This window comes from Primulina eburnea, chromosome 5 (assembly GCF_022965805.1).
Source record: "Primulina eburnea isolate SZY01 chromosome 5, ASM2296580v1, whole genome shotgun sequence".
NCBI classification, from domain to species: domain Eukaryota; kingdom Viridiplantae; phylum Streptophyta; class Magnoliopsida; order Lamiales; family Gesneriaceae; genus Primulina; species Primulina eburnea.
This window is the reverse complement of record NC_133105.1, coordinates 9,215,771-9,238,495: the sequence shown is the minus strand read 5'-3', so window position 1 is coordinate 9,238,495 and position 22,725 is coordinate 9,215,771. Positions and strand designations below refer to the sequence as shown.

The 22,725-nt window shown below is 35.1% G+C and overlaps 3 protein-coding genes across 3 annotated transcripts; 1 reads left to right on the top strand and 2 right to left on the bottom strand.

Annotated features, from left to right (window-relative positions):
• Positions 1-8,082: 8,082 nt before the first annotated feature.
• LOC140831733 (non-specific lipid transfer protein GPI-anchored 26-like) lies at positions 8,083-9,875 on the bottom strand. The gene is made up of 3 exons (XM_073195484.1): positions 9,428-9,875; positions 9,221-9,283; positions 8,083-8,416 (listed from the first exon to the last, which is right to left on the bottom strand). Exons 1-3 carry the CDS (start codon positions 9,741-9,743, stop codon positions 8,286-8,288), a joined length of 510 nt encoding a protein of 169 aa, XP_073051585.1. The 5' UTR covers positions 9,744-9,875; the 3' UTR covers positions 8,083-8,285.
• Positions 9,876-10,603: 728 nt separating this feature from the next.
• On the top strand, positions 10,604-21,860 carry LOC140831732 (non-specific lipid transfer protein GPI-anchored 25). The gene is made up of 5 exons (XM_073195483.1): positions 10,604-10,897; positions 19,963-20,355; positions 20,660-20,695; positions 20,772-20,801; positions 21,480-21,860. Exons 2-5 carry the CDS (start codon positions 20,004-20,006, stop codon positions 21,704-21,706), a joined length of 645 nt encoding a protein of 214 aa, XP_073051584.1. The 5' UTR covers positions 10,604-10,897; positions 19,963-20,003; the 3' UTR covers positions 21,707-21,860.
• On the bottom strand, positions 14,198-17,013 carry LOC140831347 (uncharacterized). Its single transcript, XM_073195100.1, has 3 exons — positions 15,233-17,013; positions 14,353-14,884; positions 14,198-14,251 (listed from the first exon to the last, which is right to left on the bottom strand). Exons 1-3 carry the CDS (start codon positions 17,011-17,013, stop codon positions 14,198-14,200), a joined length of 2,367 nt encoding a protein of 788 aa, XP_073051201.1.
• Positions 21,861-22,725: the final 865 nt, after the last annotated feature.

The window sequence follows — 22,725 nt, the reverse complement described above, 5'->3', positions numbered from 1 at the left end:
TTTTATCTGAAAAGAAAGCAGTCATTGCTACAAGAAAGATTGAATTCCTCGGAATTGAAATCGATGAGTCAGGAATAATTCTGCAAGAACACATAGTAGAAAAGGTGCAGAATTTTCCAGAAAATCTCAAAGACAAGAAACAACTTCAAAGTTTTCTAGGAGTTGTTAATTTTGCTGGGATGTTTATCAAAAACCTAGCAAAACACAGGAAAGTGTTCAGTCCATTATTGAAAAAAGATGCAAGATTTATATGGACAAAGGAACACACAGAAACACTTATCCATTTAAAGAAGGTTTGTAAAAATCTTCCAAAAATAGCTATTCCTCAAGACGAAGATGATCTGGTATTGTATACCGATGCCAGTGATCATTGGTGGGCAGCAGTTCTTACTAAGCTCACACCTGATGGAGAACAACCATGCAGATATTGTAGTGGATTATTCTCAGATGCAGAAGCCATAAGATGGCATATCAACGAAAAGAAATTTTATGCAGTAAAGAGGGCTTTTGAAAAATGTCCATTATTCTTACTGGCAAAGAAATTCACTTTGAAAGTTGATAATACCCAAGTCAAAGCTTTTTTGAGGAATATAATTGAGTCTAAACCCGAGAAGGCTAGATTATTATGATGGCAAGCATTATGTTAGAATTATATTTTTGATATTGTGATAATCAAATCTCATGAAAATATTCTTGCAGATTTTTTCACAAGAGATGGACAGCATTGACATTGATGCTATTATCAAGATGCAGAGGCATTTGAGGGAACACCTTGAAATGCTTCAAACCGAGTTCAACAAGTTGGCCGTTAACGCAGAAGTTGCGGGAAGGCTACAACAAGCTAATAAGAGAATTGTCTCTGATCGAATTACAGGTTGTTTACAGGCATATACTCAGTTATGGTCTGTAATGCAAAGGCCTACCTCCAAGGCATTGAGAAGCCATTGGTTTCCCAAATGGAGAGTTTTCGAGTACATGACTCTATACCTGTAGCGGGGGATTCAAATATCCCTTGCACAAGTGTTATGTCGGGATCATCACCAGATGAGTCGGCTGAAACAAAAATTGATACTCTTGATCCTTATCTTGAGTCATCAAGTCAACCCTTCACCTCGGGGATTGAAGAGGGAGAGATCAACCTTAGGCCTCGTATTGACAAAGGCAAATCTAAGGTTGGTACTAACGAAGCAACAATTTCTCCATTTCAGGTCTACCAACAGAACTGGGAGAAATTAAAAACAAGAATTGGCATTAACCCAGCTACCAATATGGTTGATGTTTCAGGAAAATATCCAAGGGTATGGATGAAACAAAATTCATATCCAAAAGAGGTTAAAGCATGGTATGAATTCGGGGCTCTGGCCTCAGTTTATACTACATCACCCAGCTTTCCGGAAATTTCAGGTCTACCAAAGTGGATCCAGGAAGCTGTTCACGAGACTTGGGCGAATAATGATTATTTGTCCAGAGTAGATGTTCTGCAGCTATACTTCTTTAGTGCAGCACCAGAACCAGCAGGAAAAGGTTCTCATGAAGCCTTTCATTTCATCAAGCTAAGGAGGCCAGATACAAATGTCCAAAAATTTATCAAGGATCCTCCAACAGAAGAAACACCCCTTGTTGCTTCAATTTCTGAAGATGATATGTCTACCAGAAGAGCTTGGGGTCTATGGGTCTGTCTCACTGAGATGGACAAAGTCAAGTTTCTGTTCAAATTTTATAATCATTCAGTGAACGGATCATTCCTGTTAAATACCATGACAGGGAAAATCACAAGTTTTGCAGAAGATTTATTCGAGAAAAAGAGAAATCTTTTGTGGAATAGCAAGCTGCCGGCAAGTAAAGAAACTCGTCGGAAATTCTGTAATATGGCACATGTAGGAAGATGGTCTGAAAACATCTGTCCAGAATGCCAAAACCAGAAGGAACCGGAATTCGGTAAAGGATTCAACCCGAGATCTGATCGGAAACACTTTACCGATACAAGTACAAGTAGGGATGGACCACATTCACATTTTCCTCGAGGAAACCGAAAGCCAAAGATTCCTCGACAAAATTAAAAGGAACATGTGAGCATCCCACCAATACAATAAGGACCACCATGTGAAAAATCATGTAGATGGAATTCAAGGACCACCAATAATCGGTGGAAAAGGAACAAGGACCACCAATAATAGGTGGAAAATGACAAAAGACATTGGATTCCTTATCTTTAAAGATAAAGGAAATCTAATAAAAGACGAGAAACTGGACCCAAATAAATCTATAAATAAGACCAAATGGGAACCAGTAACTTACACCAGACTTAAACCAAACTGGAAAACAAAATGTATTTTGCATATCTCAGAGTTTCCAGGAAAAGGATTAAGGGAACAAGAAAAGAGCTGAAAAATTTCAAAGAATTTCAAAAGAAGCTCGAAGAAACAGGAAAAGAAATACAAGCTGATCTGATCCAGGTGTATATAAACTATTTATGCAGACAGATAAAATTGCAAGAAATGACTGTTTCTAGATTAATAATCTAGAAAAAGACAGAACAAGAAGGGACCACTCAACCACCGCAGGGTCTATATGCAAGCTGTAAAGGCTTATCAAGATTTGAAGTCCGAGTTTCAAATTCGAAGGAGCCTTCTATAACTAAAGAAGCAGAAGGAAGATGAAGGCATCGATCAACCTCTTCATTTTTCTTCAAATCATTTGTAATATTTTATCTTTCAAGTTTATGTGTGTAGTGAGTTCAGCTACTATTAGTAGCTAAACAAGTTTCTCCTCCTCTACAGGAGGTTAGTATGTACTAGTAAATGTTCTGTGTTTGAATAAAGAGATCGTTGTTCTTAGCCCCTCTCATGTATTATTTTCAAAATTTTATTTTTTACTATACACTCTAAGGTAGGAAACGAATTAGAGTTGTGCCAAGTATTGCTGAAGGAATCTGCTTAGGAACCATCGGTTGCGATCGCGTGGTTGGACTGTGAGGAGCAGTTCGTAAAATCCGGTGGATATAACCCGGCGGTACTCCGGTCAAAGAGATAAAATATTTAATTTATTTTCGGAAGCATGATGGGCCATTATTTACAAAAGAAAAAATCAATTATTTAAAATGAAGATATAAGGGCAAATTTGGAAATTTGAGAGATATGGGGAGTTGAAACAAAGTTTTAGTGGGCTAGGGAGTAAAGGGAAGGTTGAGAATGGAAATAGGGAGTTTTTGACAAATTCCCCAAAAAACATCTTGTTGGAGGCAATATAAATAAGAAAACATGCTAAAATGTCCGGAACACATGAAGAAGTAATCAGATCTTATATGAAATAAAAAGAACTAAAAAATCAGATTGATGTTATCCCTCACTTCGATAAAGTTGCAGAACAAGAAGAATATTTGGAAGTTGAAGAAGATGCTCAAGCAAAAGAAAAACTAATTATATACTTCATTTGGTCAGTGTTCTGTCTTATTTTATAAGGAAGAAATTAAAACAAACTCCCCAGACGAGATGTTGACAAGATTGTGAAGCAAGGAAAGACAAAAAAAAATCTCTTTTATGTATGTTAGTTAATTTACCCTATTTGTATATCATAATTCAAATCTTAGCCAACTCCTTGCAACAAAATCAACTCTTAGACAAAATTAGAGGTATTCTAGATCTGTCTCAAGAAACCTATATCACCAAAGTTTTAGAAAATATGTGACTAAGGATTGATCATCAAATGTAGTTCTCATCGTGAAAGAAGATAAATTCAATTTGAGCCAATATCCAAAAAATGATCTAGAGAGGGAACAAATTAAAAACATTCATTATGCTTATGTTGTCAGAAGCTTGATATATGCTCAGGTTTGAACTATACCTAACATTGCATTTATTGTTAAAATGTTGGAAATATATCAGAGTAATCCAAGATTAGGCCACTGGAAAATTGCAAAGAAAGTGATGATGTATCTTCAAGGAGCCAAAGATTATATGCTTGTGTTATGACGATCTGAGAATCTGGAAGTATTAGGCTACTATGATTCAGATTATGCTGGATGCATTGATTCACGAAAATCTACTTCATGATATATTTTTATGCTAGTTGGTGGAGTTGTATCTTGGAGAAGTGCAAAGCATATATTCACATGAAAGCTGAGTTCGTATCTTGTTTTTAGGCAACCTCACATGGTGTATAGTTGAAGAGTTTCATTTCAAGCCTTAGATTTATGGATTCTATATTTAAGCCATTAAGAATACATTTTGACAATTCAACTGCTGTTCTTATGGCTAAAAATAACAAAAGTGATAATTGAAGGAAGCAAATTGACATTAAGTACGAGAACGTGTTAAAGATAAGAAAATAGTTATCAAACACAATAGTACTGAATTGAAAACTGCAGATTTTATGACTAAAGGCATACGACCATTGAAATTTAAGGATCATATAGAAATGATATGACTTGGTTCTTTTATGTAATTTTGTTGTAAGAACAAATTAATGAAACTCTGACGTGGTCTTTCTCATAATTGTTGTGCATACATTTATTGTTTCGAGAAATATCAATAAAGTTGGACGTAGAATAAATCTAGTTTATTCAAATTTTGATTATGGAAATCATTAAATAATATAGTTTCTTAGTTGTTATGAAAATGGTTGGAAATCCTTGAAGAAACTCGGTATAAAAACAGGCAAGAACATGATAGAATCTAATTACAAATTATTGCGAGAGAATGATAGCAAGGTAAGGTTGAACAGGAAAAATGTTTTTATCGAGGAGTGGAAGATTGAAAACTTCTCAGTGGCAAGAAAACACTAAATCAGGGAAATAAAAAAGCATGATACAGAAGACTGTCAACTACCATCAGAGCTCCCAGAAGCATTTTAATGTTTTAGCAGAGTTTCATTAGTGACGAAAATAAATCGAATTAATTTGGATGCCTTTCTTGAAAGCCTTTGAAATATATATACCATATTGCGAATGAACGTGTTTCCGACCACAATTCGTCTTGAGGTAAGATTGATGAAGATAAGCAAGTCAAAGCCAAGGTACCAAGAGCCGTTGGGACCTTATATGCAATTGGTTGATGAGTTTATCAAGTGCAGGGAAACAGGCAATCATGGAATCCCCGGTTTGTTAAATTCTTATGTTCGAGCACGCTACAGAACATTAAGCGAAAAGCTTCAAACAGATGTGCATCGATCTGCTATAAACTTGACATTAAGGGAGTAGTCCTTGCTCAAAATGATGCATGGATCATCTTTTTGAAATATGAGATAGAAGCCCTATTCTACCATGTCTTTTCTTTTTGTCCAAAGGTGCAAAAGAGCCGGGCTGAAAATTTAGCATGCTCGAAAAAAAACCGGCCAAAATACCCATCACTATTATTAAGTGTGAGGCTAGTGGAGACGACAAATCCAATGGTGTCGTAGTTTATTTTGTTGTTTTCCATTTTAATTCATCATTTCAAAATTGTAGTTTAGCCTTTTTCCTTTTATTTTTTTAATTCTATCATTTCAAATTGCAATTTAGTCCATTTTTAACTATTATTATATGACCACTTTTGAATATAATAATTTTAAATTGTAGTGTGACTCTTCACTAATTTTTTATCATTATAATATTACTTTTATTAATATAAATTATATTAATTATAAAAAAAGATTGCAGAAGCACGTAACATATGTCAAGGGTCACTGGTTTTTAGAATGTTTTTTTGGGGTTAAATAAATCGGATATGTTAAAAATCGTTCTCCCTTGAAAAAAAATTCGATATGCTGGTTACATATTTTTATAAGAGTAGATATCTGGCGAGACGGTCTCACGAATTTTTATCTGTAAGACGGGTCAACCTTACTGATATTCACAATAAAAAAATATACAAAAACTTGTGTGAGACGGTCTCACAGGTCGTATTGTGATACAGATCTCTTATTTGGGTCACCCATTAAAAAATATTACTTTTTATGCTAAGAGTATTATTTTTTATTGTGAATATGGGTAGGGTTGACTCGTCTCACAGATTATGATCCGTGAGACGGTCTCACATGAGACTCACTCTAAAAAATAATACTTTTAGCATAAAAAATAAAATTTTTTATTGATGGCCTAAATAAGATATTTGTCTCACAAAATACGATCCGTGAGACCATCTCACACAAGTTTTTATCTTTTTATAATTAGAAGAAGACGCATGTGTTGTATGTAGGAGCCATTCCATTTAAAACATAATTCGTTAAGCTAGCAAAATATAAATTATAATGACATCGTCGTAAATTTTCATTGTTGTACGCTTAGTATTGTGGACATTATTTATTTTCAACCTCGCATATTTAAAGCAGTAATATGTATTTTATGAAATATGTCGAAAATTGTGGAAAAAAAAAAAGCAAGTAAATATATGTACCGTAAGTTTTTCTTGTATCCGTTGCTTTATAATGAAAAAGATGAGAGATAAAACCCCTTTTGCGTAAAACAACTTCTCCACATGTTGCTTGATGAATAATTTCTTTTCTTTTTTATCTTGAAATTTTGCTTGGATTGATGTAAGGTAGTGTTTGCAAGAACTTATTTTAAGTGTTTGTAAGCTCTTAACCAATTAAATATTTGGAAATTATATGTAGAAATTGTTAATCAGCTAAGATAAGCTCTTTCAAACACTACCTAAATCTAACCAATCATTAAGATGTTGATCTTCTCTTCCATATTATCTGTTTTTTCTTTTGTATTTCGAATTACAAACGATGGTGATAAAAGCTAATTTTATCATATCTAGCATGATTTCTTTTCCGCGAATCTTTTGGATCTCAATAAAAAAAATCCGAGAAGAACAAATTATATGTTCAATCTCATCACCTCTCTTTTTCCACCATTAATGACATCAACAATGTTTTTGATGAAACTCAAATCTTATTTATGCTTCATTTTCTATATAATTATCTAATCGAGTTGTTTAAAACTTGATATACATATAAACGACATTATTATAAAATCTAAAATGTATAAATATACAAAAAAAAAATCATGTGAGACGGTCACAGGTCAATTTTGTATGACATATATTCTATTTTGGCTACCCATGAAAAAAAATATATTAATTTTTATGTCTAAAGTATCACTTTCGTTATAAATATATGCAGGGTTGACCTGCCTAATGAATAAAAAATTGTTGTTCTAAGATTTTCACACTCTTTATTCGGTGGATGAACCAATGTTATGGTCTCACCCCTTAGAGATATAACAATTAGGGAAATGATATTAGTAATCGTAAAGAAATTCTGATTTTATGTTATGGACATGATGTGGTGAGATTAAAACCGAAAATATGACATCACTCTTTAGAGGATTCACGTATAGGGCAATATCCATAAGGAAATTACACGATTTTCAGTACGTTCTTGAATTATTCTGAAAGAAATCAGACCGGTTATATTTTTTAAGTTGTGCTATGTTTTTATTGCGAAATTATGTATACATATATAATTCTTATCATGTTTTAATTACCACTACTTGAGAATGTTATTTTTGTAAAATTCATGAATTATATTCCTCTATTTACTGAGTGACAGTCATATCATTCACATATTCACCACTTCTAGAAAATAAGAGCGAAAATGAGATGGAGTGGGAACAAACATAACTTTGGGGCTGATAGAAGTTGGTCAGAAATTCCATGATGTTTCGTTATTATTTCAAAAAGTTTATAGTTATTCTGATTTGAAATTTTTACTTTGCTAATGTATTTGCTTTTGAGTTGTAAAACTTTGATTCAATAAACCGGTTTTTTTAGAGAATTTATGTAACTCAGAGGCAAACATTTTCTAAAATTTAATCATTACTTTCCGAGATGTGGCGGTGTCATCGGCTCTGGGTTGGGGCATGACTATGGAGAATAATAGGATTATCAATCATGTTTTTTACAAAAAGAACAAGGATAATCTAGCATACAACCTCATAAATTTACTCAAAAATAAAGAAGAAAGAAGTACATCGGACCAAGTCTTCGATCCAAGGTGAAAAAAATGGAAAAAATTACATTCTCCGTCTTGTGTGTTTGTTGTTTTTCGATTTTAGTTAGTTATGTTGTCAAATTTCAGTTTTAGCCTCTCGTGTCTTCCGATTTTTGGAAATTTAATCGTTTTTCATCGGAATGGTGATAAAAATAACTAATATTTGCAAAAAAAAAAAAAAGGACCGCCGACTAAACCTAAAATTTTACAACATAAACAACTAAAATCGCAAAGATACATAACGAAAAACACAATTTTGCCGAAAAATTTCTTTAACTGCATTCAAAAGAGAATGAGGTGGTAGACAATATTCAAGCCATGTTGAAAGTTGAGACATAAGATACTATGAACACGGCAAGAATCGTCACCGGAACAAACAACTTCGAGGAAGCTGCATCCGAGGAACCATCTCCAGCTAACGGCACTGTTCTTGATATTCCTCCTGCATCACATTGCAATCTTAAGGTTTTAATCTGTTAAAAAATCGTTTTTTATCTGTGAAAAATTAAAGGCACGTGAATATTCGGTGCCAAACCGTACCCAATTCAAGCGATCCAAAGGTACTCTTAAATGTCAAAAACAGTGTAAAAGGTATGTAGCAGCGATTAATAAATCAATAGGTTGATTGATTTGGACATATTGGTCCACAAAAATATATGAACCTCACGTAGTCAAATTAAAAAATTGAACTACTGAATACAGTATGTGGGTACGTACTATCTTTATGCTGACATCTCATCAACAATAAATAGTTGTTAAAACATTTAATAAGGGTGTTTATAAAAAAACTTTAAAAAATAAAATCAATATTAGAAACATTTTACAACATTGGTGTATACAAATTGATTAAAAATAAATCAATATAATTTTTTTTTTCAAATATTACTTTTCAGTTTAAACATGGATCATCGTGTTCAGATCGATCCATCTAACGAAAATAAATTTGTAAGTCTATCGCCGCACTCATATTCAAATTTCAAGAGGCGCACGAAAGATGTTCGAAATCCGACAGCTATAATTTAACTTGTTACCCTGCATGATTATATTTTGTCGTATACATGTTTTGAAACACTTCCCCTGGCTTTTCTTCCTCATAAATGGGAGTAGCTTTAATTTTTGTGTCTTAAATGCAGTCTTGAATTGAATTCAAACACGGTACAAATTTTTTGCAAGATCACTTTTTCATAGTAGCCTAACAGTGGATGAAATCTTGATTGACCATCTGGAAGAGAAATAGTATATATACCTGAAGAAGGGTTTGTTTTAGGAGAATTTGGCGTCGAAGGAGAGCCAGATGGAGAGGCGGCAGCTGCAAATTCGATCAACAAGGCATCAACTTAAAAGTTCAATCAAACCCGTAGAAAATCGAACTTTTCGTTCACGCTTTTGCTGGTTTCTCATCGATTTTGTGTTGTATCAGAAATGGAAACATGACCAAAAACTTCTTACGTACCATTGCATCGGCTAACTGGTGGAGTTTGAACTTTACACGTCTTGGGCAGCTCTAAAGCTTGAGCCTGATCAATGTTCAGCCCCATGTTTGAGCCTCCACCGTTAAGCACCTTGCACAAGCACTGTGGTTGGGTCCGGACAACGGTGTCGAGCTGCGTGCAGCAGGCGACAGACGGGACGGAGGAGTTCCCGGTGATGTAGTTCAGGCAAGGTGACATGCTAATGATCACCTTAGTACAGTCGTCGGATTGCGAGAGGACGACGGACCAAAGCATGGGTACGAGAATTAATATGTTTAAGGTTTTTTGGGGTGACATATTTGAATTCTTGATGGAAATGTTTTGTGAAACAATGCAAATTTTGGTGTTCTATTGAGGGGTTTGGCTACTTTTTGTGGGGTTTTAAGGGAATTTATAAGGGTGGATTAGTTAGTCCAATGCAAATTTTGGTTTTTGGTTACCTACTTTTTTCTAGTTTATGAAGTTTTGGTATTTTATATATATATATATATATATATATATATATATATATATATATATATATATATATATATATATATATATATATATATATATATATATATATATAAAATTAAGGAGTATGTATGTGGACACATAGCTAAGTCTAAGTTGTTAATATGGTGGGTGAACTACTTCTTTGTGATTTAACTAAAATGTTTTGAGGGAAATTAAAATTTTATATGGAGTTAGGCTGATTGAAAATATTGTTATTTTTATATATTTATATATTTAAAAATATCAAGTTTATAATTCAAAATATGGAAATAGTTCCATATGTAACGTCAGCATTTTCTAATTTGATGTCAAAATTTTCATATGTAACGTCAGCATTTTTCAGTGTCACGTCAGTACTTCAACAAAAGAGAACTGAAAATCTATAAAAATCAAAGTTACTATATCAAAACCAAACTTTGAAAATTTAATAGATCAAAACAGCGAATACCATGATTTCGGCAAACCAAACAAAAAAATTCGGAAGAGCAGCTGAAGAGTTTAGCAACAGTAACTTTTTCTTAAAAAAAATAACGTACCGCAAGTCAAATCCACGAGAAACCACTTCTATCTAACAAATCTCCACTTCTACGAAAATCAAATCCTTCAATAAAGCTGATCACCACAAACAAAACAAATCCCAAAATTCAAAATGGCCTTGCAACACTAAGTGTATCCATCTCCACTCATATTTTCCCCTACATTTGGGGCTGATCACAACCAGTACTCCATGCAAGTCTTGGATGATCACGCCCTGCGTAAACTTTGTCGATATCGGCATTCTTAACACCATGACCACCCCTCCACCTGCCTGTTGCACTTCACTTGCTTCCCTTGTGTGTAATAGCAAGGATTGTTTTTGTCAGATTATGTTCCGTTCCAAATTCCCGTCTACCAGACGCTAGCGGTTTCGCTTCCCCGGGCTTGTAACATGCCTGGTGTACCACTTCAATCTAAAGGTATTGGGAAATAATTCTTTTTTGTCACGTCCCGATACCGGGGTGAGTTGACATCCGGCGTTGTTTTACAATTATTCAATCGTAAATCAACAAGCCTCGTAGTACAGTATACAACCAAACCAGTCTTTTCATAAAACATACATTGTCTTTACAACATAATCAACTTAATAAATGAGTGCGGAAGCGAACAACGTAGAAATAAAAGATAGTCAAATTCCAAAGTATGTCTTGATCAACTGAAACCTCGTTACCATCCCCAGAAATGCATTTGCTCTTCTTCTTCAACTTGTTTTTCATTCTTATCTGGGAGTGAGAGGTGTAAGGGTGAGTATTTTGTGAAATACTCAGCAAGTGGGGGCCGATCGATCACAATAACACAAGGATATACATATATAGATCTTTAACCATTCGAAATTTTCCGTGTCTCAACAAACGTCGGAACAATAAAATGATAGATACGACATAACTTATATATATTTATGTAAATATTAAATGAATTTCATGTCACAATAATTATTCATAACAAAATCAAGACATGATATTAACAATGAGCAAACATAACTTAGCATATGCATATAGACATAAATTATTCGTATTGCACTGTTATTTCATCTTATTATCCATGGTGTTACTGATCAGTCCCCTATATGTAATTCCTCTAAGGGGTGAGGCCATATATCGGTTATTATTACCCACCGCATCAGGGCCATAAACTTGTCATATCTTATCATGTTTTAGGAAAATTTTCCTTTTTACCATTTCTAACTTGAATCATAACAGTGCCTTTAAACATAATTCTTAGAATACACCAATTTGGTGTTTAAGAATATATATTAGAATATAACATGAAACAAAGACAACATAATTTTGAAACGAAAAGAACATGCACTTGAAATTGATTTAAACATGCTTAACAATATATTGAAACAAAATATTCATATATCAAATCGAAGGAATATATCATGTCGATCGAATTTTCGAAAACATACTTAAATACTTTAAAACATAAGCCCACTTACCGAAAAGTGCTCCTAAATTATGGAAGAAACAAGCTGGAATTTATCGTCCGAAAATCCGTAAATTAGCTAAACTCGTTTGAAATCCGAGCAGTTTTCTTGCCGAAGGGTTTCACAAAATTTGACCGTATGGATGAGGCTGAAATTTTGATATGATGTTTAAAACATATGAAAGTGTATTATGAACGGTGAAGATCGGATTCTGAGGTCGGAAGTGATGGAACGAATTTTCAGAAGTATAACAGAATTATTGCTCCTAAATTTCACTTCAAGAAAGATTGATGATTTCAAACTTCAAGCTTGCTCTAGATGGAAAGGTTTTGGTGTGATTTCTCTCAAACTCAATACATCTATTTATAGGCAAAATTTTAAAATAATTTCCACAATTTGATGCATACTTTAATATATTTTATTTATTTTAGTCAATTTTGGCACATTTGATTTTCAATGTTTTGCACTCATGTTTTGTCAATGTTTTGCACTCATGTTTTTTTTCAATGTTTTGCACTCATGTTTTTCAATGTTTTGCACTTCATGTTTTTCAATGTTTTGCACTTTATAATACCTAATAAATATAATACTAATACTAATAATTAATAATAATAAATCATATTCTTACATTCCTCCCTCCTTATTGGAAGTTTCGTCCCTGAAACTTGAGTTTTCTAGATTTTCGAACAGATAGGGATATTGCTCGAACATCTTCTCTTTTAGTTCCCAAGTAGCTTCTCTTTCGGTATGATTAGACCACTGTATCTTAACATAGGAAATGTTGCGTCGCCTTAATACTTGTTCTTTGGTGTCCAAAATTCGAATTGGAACTTCTTCATATCTTAGTTTTTCATTCAGATTATTTTCCATCAGGAGCGGTCCAGTTTCAAGAACATGACTTGGATCTGGGATGTATTTCCTCAATTGTGAAACATGAAATACATTATGAATTCTTGACATATCTGGTGGCAATGCTAGTCTGTATGCCAATGTTCCGATTCTTTCTAAAATTTCAAAAGGTCCTATGTATCGAGGATGTAATTTCCCAGCTTTATTGAATCGAACAACTCCTTTCATGGGAGAAACTTTTACGTAGGCTTTTTCTCCAACTGTGAACTCCACTGGTCTCCTCTTTAGATCAGCCCAACTTTTCTGTCGATCTTGAGCAATTTTGAGTCTTTCTTTAATGATTGTTACTTTGTCCACGGTTTCTTGGACAAGTTCAGGCCCAGTTATGGATTTCTCTCCTACCTCATCCCAGTACAGAGGTGATCTACATTTTCGACCGTATAGAGCTTCGTATGGAGCCATTCCAATACTGCTATGATAACTGTTATTGTAAGCGAACTCAATTAAAGGTAGATGTTCACTCCAATTACCCCTGAATTCTAAAGCACATGCCCGTAGCATATCTTCAAGGGTTTGTATTGTTCTCTCTGTTTGGCCATCAGTTTGAGGGTGATAAGCTGTACTGAGAGTAACCTTAGTCCCCATAGCTTGTTGAAAACTTTTCCAGAACCGAGATACAAATCTTGGATCTCTATCAGACAGAATGCTTGCCGGAACTCCATGTAATCGCACAATATTGTCCATGTATATGGTAGCCAATTTTTCCAGATTATAATTCATGCGGACAGGTAGAAAATGTGCAGATTTTGTGAGTCTATCTACGATTACCCATATTCCATTATGACTTTGCCTAGACTTGGGTAAACCTACTACAAAATCCATAGAAATATGTTCCCATTTCCATTCTGGAATTTCCAAGGGTTGAAGAAGTCCTCCAGGCCGTTGATGTTCAGCTTTAACTTGTTGACAGACCTGGCATCTAGAGGTGTATTCTGCTACATCCTTCTTCATTCCGCTCCACCAGAAATTTTTCTTTAAATCTCTGTACATTTTTGTACTGCCGGGGTGGACCGAAAATTTTGATTTATGTGCTTCAGACATTACTTCCTGTCGAAGATTCTCGATGTTTGGTACACACAATCGTCCTTTCATCCACAGAACTCCCTTCTCGTCTATATGAAGATCTTGTGACTTCTTTTCTTTGACTTGTTCTTTAAGTTTTGTCAAAGTAGGATCTTGATTTTGTCTTAATTTGATTGTTTCTTGAAGGCATGGTTGTGCAGAAAGTGAAGCTAGGATCACTTTACCCATGTTTTTCCTACTTAAAGCATCAGCTACCTTATTTGCCTTGCCCGGATGATAGCTTATTGTTAAATCATAATCTTTTAACAATTCAATCCATCTTCTCTGCCTCATGTTTAATTCTTTTTGTGTGAACAAATACTTAAGACTTTGATGATCTGTGAAGATCTCGCATTTGGCGCCGTAAAGATAATGCCTCCAAATTTTTAAGGCAAAAACTACCGCAGCTAGTTCGAGGTCGTGAGTAGGATAATTTTTCTCGTACGGCTTCAATTGTCTTGATGCATATGCGATTACTCTTCCTTCTTGCATGAGTACGCATCCTAAACCCTCTTTTGATGCGTCACTGTAAATGGTAAAGCTTTTGTCCTCAGTGGGTAGAACCAATACTGGTGTAGATGCAAGCTTTTCCTTGAGCGTTTGGAAGCTCTTTTCACATTCCTCACTCCAGTTAAATTTTGAGTTCTTTTGTGTAAGTTTTGTAAGAGGCGTAGCTATTGAAGAGAAACCTTCAACAAATTTTCGATAGTAACCTGCCAATCCTAGAAAGCTTCGAATTTCAGTTACTGTCTTAGGTATCGGCCAGCCAGTGATTGCTTCCACTTTTTTAGGGTCCACAGATACTCCTTCTTTTGAAATGATATGGCCTAAGAAAGTCACACTTTTTAGCCAGAATTCGCATTTCTTGAATTTCGCGTATAACTCTTTTTCTCTTAACATCTGAAGAGTCAGGTGAAGATGTTCTTTGTGATCCTCTTCACTTGGGGAATATACGAGAATGTCATCGATAAATACCACCACAAATTTGTCGAGAAATGGCTTGAATACTCTGTTCATGAGATCCATGAAAGCTGCTGGAGCATTTGTCAATCCAAATGGCATTACCGTAAACTCATAATGACCATATCTTGTTCTGAAAGCTGTCTTTGGAACGTCTTCTGGTTTGACCTTCAGTTGATGATATCCTGTCCTCAAATCAAGCTTGGAAAATATTGTGGCTCCTTTGAGTTGATCGAAAAGATCATCTATCCTTGGAAGAGGATATCTGTTTTTGATTGTGATCTTGTTGAGTTCTCTATAATCGATACACAATCTCATACTTCCATCCTTTTTCTTTACAAATAAGACTGGAGCTCCCCAAGGAGAGACACTTGGTCTGATTTGTTTCTTGTCTAACAACTCTTGAAGTTGTTCTTTTAGTTCATTGAGTTCTGCTGGAGCCATTCGATAGGGTGCCTTTGATATTGGTGTGGCACCTGGTACCAAGTTAATCTCGAATTCTATCTCACGGTCCGGAACCATTCCAGGTAGCTCTTCTGGAAAGACATCCGAAAATTCTTGTACCACTGGAATATCTTCTATCTTGAGCTCGACTCCTTCTTTTACTTCGTTTACCATTGCTAGATAAACTATTTCTCCAGACTTCATGGCTTTCCAGGTTTGAGATGCAGAAAGGAGGGATTTACGTTTCTTAGCCTTGCCATGGTATGTGATTTCTTTTTGGCTTGGAGTTCGGAGTTTGATAATCTTATGCCGACAATCTACTATTGCATGACTCTTGGATAACCAATCCATTCCCAGAATAACGTCGAACTCCACCATGTTAACTTGAATCAATTCAGCGTTGAATGTGTGTTCATTGATATATACTATGCAGTTCCGATGTATCTTATGTGTTTCAATTGTTTTACTGGTGGGAGTAGCAATTCTAAAAGGTTCAACAAGTATCTCTGGTATAAGCCCTAACTTCTTAGTGAATCTCTTAGAAATAAATGAATGAGTGGCACCACAGTCAAACAACACATAAGCTGAAATTTTATTGATTATAATGGTACCTGCCACGACATCGTTTGCATCATCTGCCTCTTCTTGAGTTATGGCAAACATACGAGCATTGGTCTTATTCTCCTTTGGCTTGTTGGGGGTATCATTAGTGTTTGACCATGTCATTTTCTTTAATGGTTCAGGACAATTAGCAATTCGATGTCCCATCTTCCCACAATTGAAGCAAGCACCAGTGTTCCTTCGACATTCTCCAATGTGTCGGTAGTTGCATAATGGACACGGTTTTATGCTTGAGAATGTCGTAGTTGAATTGGAAGGAGTTCCCTTGAATGGTCCACTTGATTGGTTTGACCTTTTAACTGGTTGTTTACCTTGAAAAGATTGTCCAGAGAGAGGTCGTTTATTTTTGTTTTCATCTTCTCGGCGCTTGATATCAGTCTCAGCTCTAATGGCTGCTCCCATTAAATCATCAAAACCTGTGGGTTGGTAAACTGCCAGAGCTGATTGGATACGGCTGTTCAGACCACGTTTGAAACGATGCATCTTCAGGATATCATCTGCCATGATGGCAGGAGCATAGGTTCCAAGGGAGTTGAATTTAGAAGTGTACTCCACAACAGACATATCCGGGGTTTGAGTAAAATTCTCAAATTCACTCAACAATTTTAATCTCAACTCTGGTGGATAGTATTGTTTCAAGAATGCTTCTCGAAATCTTTGCCATGTGATTGGTCCGACTTCTGTCATATTTGCTGAGATTGTCTCCCACCATTTGGCCGCCTTTTCTTCTAGGAATGGTGTCACCACAGTCACTTTTAGTTCATTTGGCACTTCAAGCAATTGGAGTTGTGTCTCAATATTCTTGAGCCAGCCTTGACCAACTTCTGGGTCAGGGTTGCCGTCAAACGTTGGGACTCGATTCCTCCGAAGAGATTCATAATGGTGTTTGATTCCATTCGGTGGTGGAGGTGGTGGTGGCTGATTAGTGTTGGTATTTACATGGCTCATTCCTTGGATGGTTGTTGCCACAATGGTTGCTATGGCCATTAAATCTTCTCTGCTAAGGCCAACTCTTGCTGCTGGTGGTGTATCTTCGTTGTTATTGTTGTTGCAATCATTGTTGCGATTGGCATATCGCGGGTTGCGGTTGCTACGATAGGGTCTCTCTGCCATTTCCTACACGCATGAGAATTTCTAAGATGTTTGAATAATTATGTACAAAAATATTGAAGATTAACTCAAATATGAAATCAATCAAGGAATAGATCAAATAAACTTTTTATTGATTCCAATGAGAAGGAAAAGCAATACAAATCAAAGTTTTCAGAAGTGTAATGATAAGAAGTAAAAGAAAGGAAATGGATTATCAATCCTTATTACAAATAGTCACGACACTAAATACTCAATCATCTAAAACCTCGCCATCTCCTAATACTTCATCTTCCATCTGTTCTTCTACCGGTTCTACTTCCGGCTCCAATGCCATAATGATGGCATCCTCAAGATGATGAACATAATTCTGTAATTGTTCATTTTGCATAGTCAAATTGTGCACTGAATTCTGTAGTTCTTGAATGGTGGCCTCATCTTGCTGACGACGTTGATTTTCCATCAGTATACTTTGTTGAATTTGAGACTGGAGTGCTTGGGATTCTTCTAGCATTTGTTGGTGTTCTTTGTTCAATTCAAGGACTTTTGTTTGGGAAGCCTCTAGTTTATTTTTTGTCATTTCGTGATTTTTCTCTTCTGAGTTGAGATAGTAAGCAAACCTTTGTACGTCAGCCTGAAAATGGTCTTTGATCTCTTCTAACTCTTGTTTTTCCTTTTTCAAGTTTTCATATGCCAAATCTTTGGCCAACAATTGCTCTTGGTGTTTTTGTTGCTCTTCATAAAGTTGAGCTCTAAGGTTTGCCATCGCAATCTCGTGGTTACTAAGAGCTAGTTCACGCATACGTTTGGGTATTTCAGCACGAGTACGGGAAGCCATTTCCTGAAATAAAACCAATGGAAAGGCTTAGAACAAGGAGTTTATGATATTCACGATTATTACCAAAAACGGCAAAACGTGATTTTGGATGCTTCAACAATAGAATATGGTGATTTTCAGATGTCACGATAAGAACAGTGAATATTGTTCATTGGTAGGAAGTCGCTAGGGTCTTGCCAAAAACTGACTTTGTCAAATTTCCTATGGCAATTTCCCAGCCGGATTATGAACCTGGAGGGCTCTGATACCACTTAAATGTCACGTCCCGATACCGGGGTGAGTTGACATCCGGCGTTGTTTTACAATTATTCAATCGTAAATCAACAAGCCTCGTAGTACAGTATACAACCAAACCAGTCTTTTCATAAAACATACATTGTCTTTACAACATAATCAACTTAATAAATGAGTGCGGAAGCGAACAACGTAGAAATAAAAGATAGTCAAATTCCAAAGTATGTCTTGATCAACTGAAACCTCGTTACCATCCCCAGAAATGCATTTGCTCTTCTTCTTCAACTTGTTTTTCATTCTTATCTGGGAGTGAGAGGTGTAAGGGTGAGTATTTTGTGAAATACTCAGCAAGTGGGGGCCGATCGATCACAATAACACAAGGATATACATATATAGATCTTTAACCATTCGAAATTTTCCGTGTCTCAACAAACGTCGGAACAATAAAATGATAGATACGACATAACTTATATATATTTATGTAAATATTAAATGAATTTCATGTCACAATAATTATTCATAACAAAATCAAGACATGATATTAACAATGAGCAAACATAACTTAGCATATGCATATAGACATAAATTATTCGTATTGCACTGTTATTTCATCTTATTATCCATGGTGTTACTGATCAGTCCCCTATATGTAATTCCTCTAAGGGGTGAGGCCATATATCGGTTATTATTACCCACCGCATCAGGGCCATAAACTTGTCATATCTTATCATGTTTTAGGAAAATTTTCCTTTTTACCATTTCTAACTTGAATCATAACAGTGCCTTTAAACATAATTCTTAGAATACACCAATTTGGTGTTTAAGAATATATATTAGAATATAACATGAAACAAAGACAACATAATTTTGAAACGAAAAGAACATGCACTTGAAATTGATTTAAACATGCTTAACAATATATTGAAACAAAATATTCATATATCAAATCGAAGGAATATATCATGTCGATCGAATTTTCGAAAACATACTTAAATACTTTAAAACATAAGCCCACTTACCGAAAAGTGCTCCTAAATTATGGAAGAAACAAGCTGGAATTTATCGTCCGAAAATCCGTAAATTAGCTAAACTCGTTTGAAATCCGAGCAGTTTTCTTGCCGAAGGGTTTCACAAAATTTGACCGTATGGATGAGGCTGAAATTTTGATATGATGTTTAAAACATATGAAAGTGTATTATGAACGGTGAAGATCGGATTCTGAGGTCGGAAGTGATGGAACGAATTTTCAGAAGTATAACAGAATTATTGCTCCTAAATTTCACTTCAAGAAAGATTGATGATTTCAAACTTCAAGCTTGCTCTAGATGGAAAGGTTTTGGTGTGATTTCTCTCAAACTCAATACATCTATTTATAGGCAAAATTTTAAAATAATTTCCACAATTTGATGCATACTTTAATATATTTTATTTATTTTAGTCAATTTTGGCACATTTGATTTTCAATGTTTTGCACTCATGTTTTGTCAATGTTTTGCACTCATGTTTTTTTTCAATGTTTTGCACTCATGTTTTTCAATGTTTTGCACTTCATGTTTTTTCAATGTTTTGCACTTTATAATACCTAATAAATATAATACTAATACTAATAATTAATAATAATAAATCATATTCTTACATTTTTCCCTTAAAAACAACATATATGCTAAAAATATTTATGTTTGAAGTTCATGTAATATAATAATGGGTTAACACGTCTCACAGGTAAAGATTCGTGAGACCGTCTCAAAAGACCTACTCATATATAATATATATTGTTTATTCTTGAAGAAAAATAATTGAATTAAAAAATATATATAATAAAGAAGGATTTATCCATTAAAATCAGTGTTTTTTTTAATACTGTACAATTCTCCTGTTTATATGGTTTTTTTTCGCGCCAGTGGCTCACGCAATCAAATAACCGTCATCCTCTCTCCGCGCCATGAGCCGGCCCCTTGTCCTTCACGCCGCCCTCATCCTCCTCCTCCAGTTCGCCACCGCCGCAACACCACATCCATCTGCGTGCTCCGATGAGCTGGTAACCTTCACGACATGTCTTCCCTACGTGTCCGACTCCCCCAACAACCTCACCGAATCTCCTCCCCCTCAGTGCTGCGATGACATTTCCACTGCTTTCTCCACCGGATCCGCTGTATGCCTGTGCTATTTCCTCCTCCGACCTGGAATGCTTGGATTTCCGCTCAATTCCTCGAAGCTGATGTCTCTGACTTCTGTCTGTCCCGCGAAGCATCACGATTCCGAGGCTAGTTTCTCGCTGGGGACTCTATGTTCAGGTTTGATCTGAATACTTTGTGCTTTCGTGTGCTAACTTTGATCTGGTCGTTTACTTCTCTATATTTTGTCTCACGAATTTTATTTTAGCGATTTACGCCTCTGTTTCCCTCAATTGTTCATTTTCAGTACAATGTGTACATGAACTGTAACAAATTATTGGTTGATTTAATTACGAATTTCTGGAAAGTTCTTCAGATTCTTGTAGTAAATAGTTGGATATCTTGAGAATGTTCAGTTTTAGTTTTTGCGTTATGTTCCTCAATTCTTCTTTAGTTCATCCTGCTGGGTTGTTTTACTCTTCAGAATCGGCTACCTTGCCTCCACTTCAGGCAATAACAGGTAATTTCCGTATCTTTCTTCCTATCTGATATGCTGAAATTATGTTCTGAACACTTGTACCAATTTTATCTATCAGGTCCTGGTAGATCCACTCCACGCAATTCTGGTAAAAATCTTTACATTTTGTGTCTACTTTGGACATTTATCTTCATGCAAGAGGGACCCCTGTAGGATGTTTGTTTGTTTTCTAACCTGTATAATTGTATTGATTAAGTGTAATCTATGTCATGGATAGATAAGTTTCATTTATATAATTTTTCGAAACCAATTTCGAGTAAATAAAGTGAGAACATGTTCCCTGGTGAATCAAATAAGAACATATTGGGAAGATGAAAGACCACTTGTCCCATGTCAAAATATGTGATGGATGAATCTTCTTTACCAACTAGTTCTACTTCTCAGTGAAATGAATTCATTGGTGGAGTTTTAGAATATCATAAGCTACTTATAAAAAACTGTCATGAAGTTTGGTGTGTAACACAGAAAATGATTTTTTCCTGTGTTTTTGGAGCATGAAATTTGTGTTAATGCATTTAGACACATGGATAGACAAATTACTACCTAATTAATTGGAGAAAATAGTGTGATTCAAGAAATTTTGTTCACAAGTTACGTGAAAAAAATCGCTGGAGCAAATTACAGTTAATCTTATGAATAGTTTGCCTATGGTTAGAATCACCGAGGAACAATTTTCCTATGAATACTTCATATGAGGAGAGCTTTTATATTTGTGCAAAACATCTTGAAAATTCTGAAGCTGATGATGCCTATGAGTACTATTCAGGTGCTAATGTCTCTCCTCCGTCGCCACCTTTGATGGGTTCGCCCCAACAATCACCCGGTGGCAGTTCATTACCTCCAGAAGCTGATGATGCTGAATTGCCGACTCAACCAACACCATCCACAACTGCATTTCTTTCGTTCGCAACTGAAGGTTTTCGCAACTTCGGTCGGGTAAAGACTTTGCCCATGAAGCTGATTTTCCTCATCTACATTTTAAAACTTATGTAAGCACCAAGTTTGAGTTGGAAATGTATAAATAAGTTTTGAAAGTAGTTTGTTGTTTATGATATAAATAGTATCTGCTTAGAATAAATCATTTTATGAGCTTTGCATCTTTCATAGGATGGAAACATAGAGTTTATGTATAGTCCGTAGGTATGGAGAATTAGAGAACTCAAAACAAAGAGATTAAAAAACTACTAATTTTATATAGGGTGTTTCGTGTTTTTCGACATTTTTACAATGATCTTAAACAAAACTTGTCATAATCCGCTCAATATATTAATAAAATGTCAAAATTTTATGACAAAATGTCTGTAGCTAAGTGGGTGGAGCATATGTTTCCTAAATAGAAGATGCAGGTTAAATCACATACTTAGCACGATTTATCGATTTTGTTCTCACTTTTTAATTCATTATTTCAAAATTGCAGTTTAGTTCTTCATAATTTTCACAATTATGGTACGTCTCTCATGTAAAAATAATCAAATCAAATTGTAATATATAATAATTTCAAAATATATATAATATTAATATATATAAGGATGCAACACTTACAAAGAGACGCTAATTTAATGGCTCTTTTATATACTTTGTACCTCTAGCCCAGTTTTTAACCCACTTTTATTTATTTCTTTTAGACCTCGTTTTAAACATTTGAATTTGACGATGGTTTGTGAATTATTAGAAGTAACAGAGAGAGAGAGAGAATGGAAATCAGATATTCATTCATCCATTCTTTCGTAACGAGAAAGAGGGAAAAGAAATTGTTTTATACAAGTCTACCTACAGCTATTTACAGGTTGGAAATATGAAATATATAAACTTAAAACTCCCCCTCAAGTTGGTTGGTAAATATTTTTAATAGCCAACTTGGACAACATTGGAAGTAATGCAGAAGAAGGCAACGGCTTGGTGAACATGTCGGCAAGTTGTTGTTGCGATCGAATTGGGAGTAGCTTCAGAGTGCCATCACTGAGTTTATGTCGAACAAAATGGCAGTCAATTTCGATGTGTTTCGTTCTTTC

Bases quoted from the DNA above. Each gene is read 5' to 3' on its own strand.
- LOC140831733 (XM_073195484.1), bottom strand. From the start codon at position 9,743: ATGTCACCCCAAAAAACCTTAAACATATTAATTCTCGTACCCATGCTT. The intron at 9,284-9,427 runs GTACGTAAGAAG...TCGAATTTGCAG, and splicing joins ACCAGTTAGCCGATGCAATG to CTGCCGCCTCTCCATCTGGC. The intron at 8,417-9,220 runs GTATATATACTA...AATGTGATGCAG, and splicing joins TAAAACAAACCCTTCTTCAG to GAGGAATATCAAGAACAGTG.
- LOC140831347 (XM_073195100.1), bottom strand. From the start codon at position 17,013: ATGGCAGAGAGACCCTATCGTAGCAACCGCAACCCGCGATATGCCAAT. The intron at 14,885-15,232 runs GTTAGACAAGAA...TCTCATGAACAG, and splicing joins AAAGAACAACTTCAAGAGTT to AGTATTCAAGCCATTTCTCG. The intron at 14,252-14,352 runs GTAATCGCATAT...AAAAATTTGGAG, and splicing joins TACTCATGCAAGAAGGAAGA to GCATTATCTTTACGGCGCCA.
- LOC140831732 (XM_073195483.1), top strand. From the start codon at position 20,004: ATGAGCCGGCCCCTTGTCCTTCACGCCGCCCTCATCCTCCTCCTCCAG. The intron at 20,356-20,659 runs GTTTGATCTGAA...TTTACTCTTCAG, and splicing joins GCTGGGGACTCTATGTTCAG to AATCGGCTACCTTGCCTCCA. The intron at 20,696-20,771 runs GTAATTTCCGTA...TTTATCTATCAG, and splicing joins TCCACTTCAGGCAATAACAG to GTCCTGGTAGATCCACTCCA.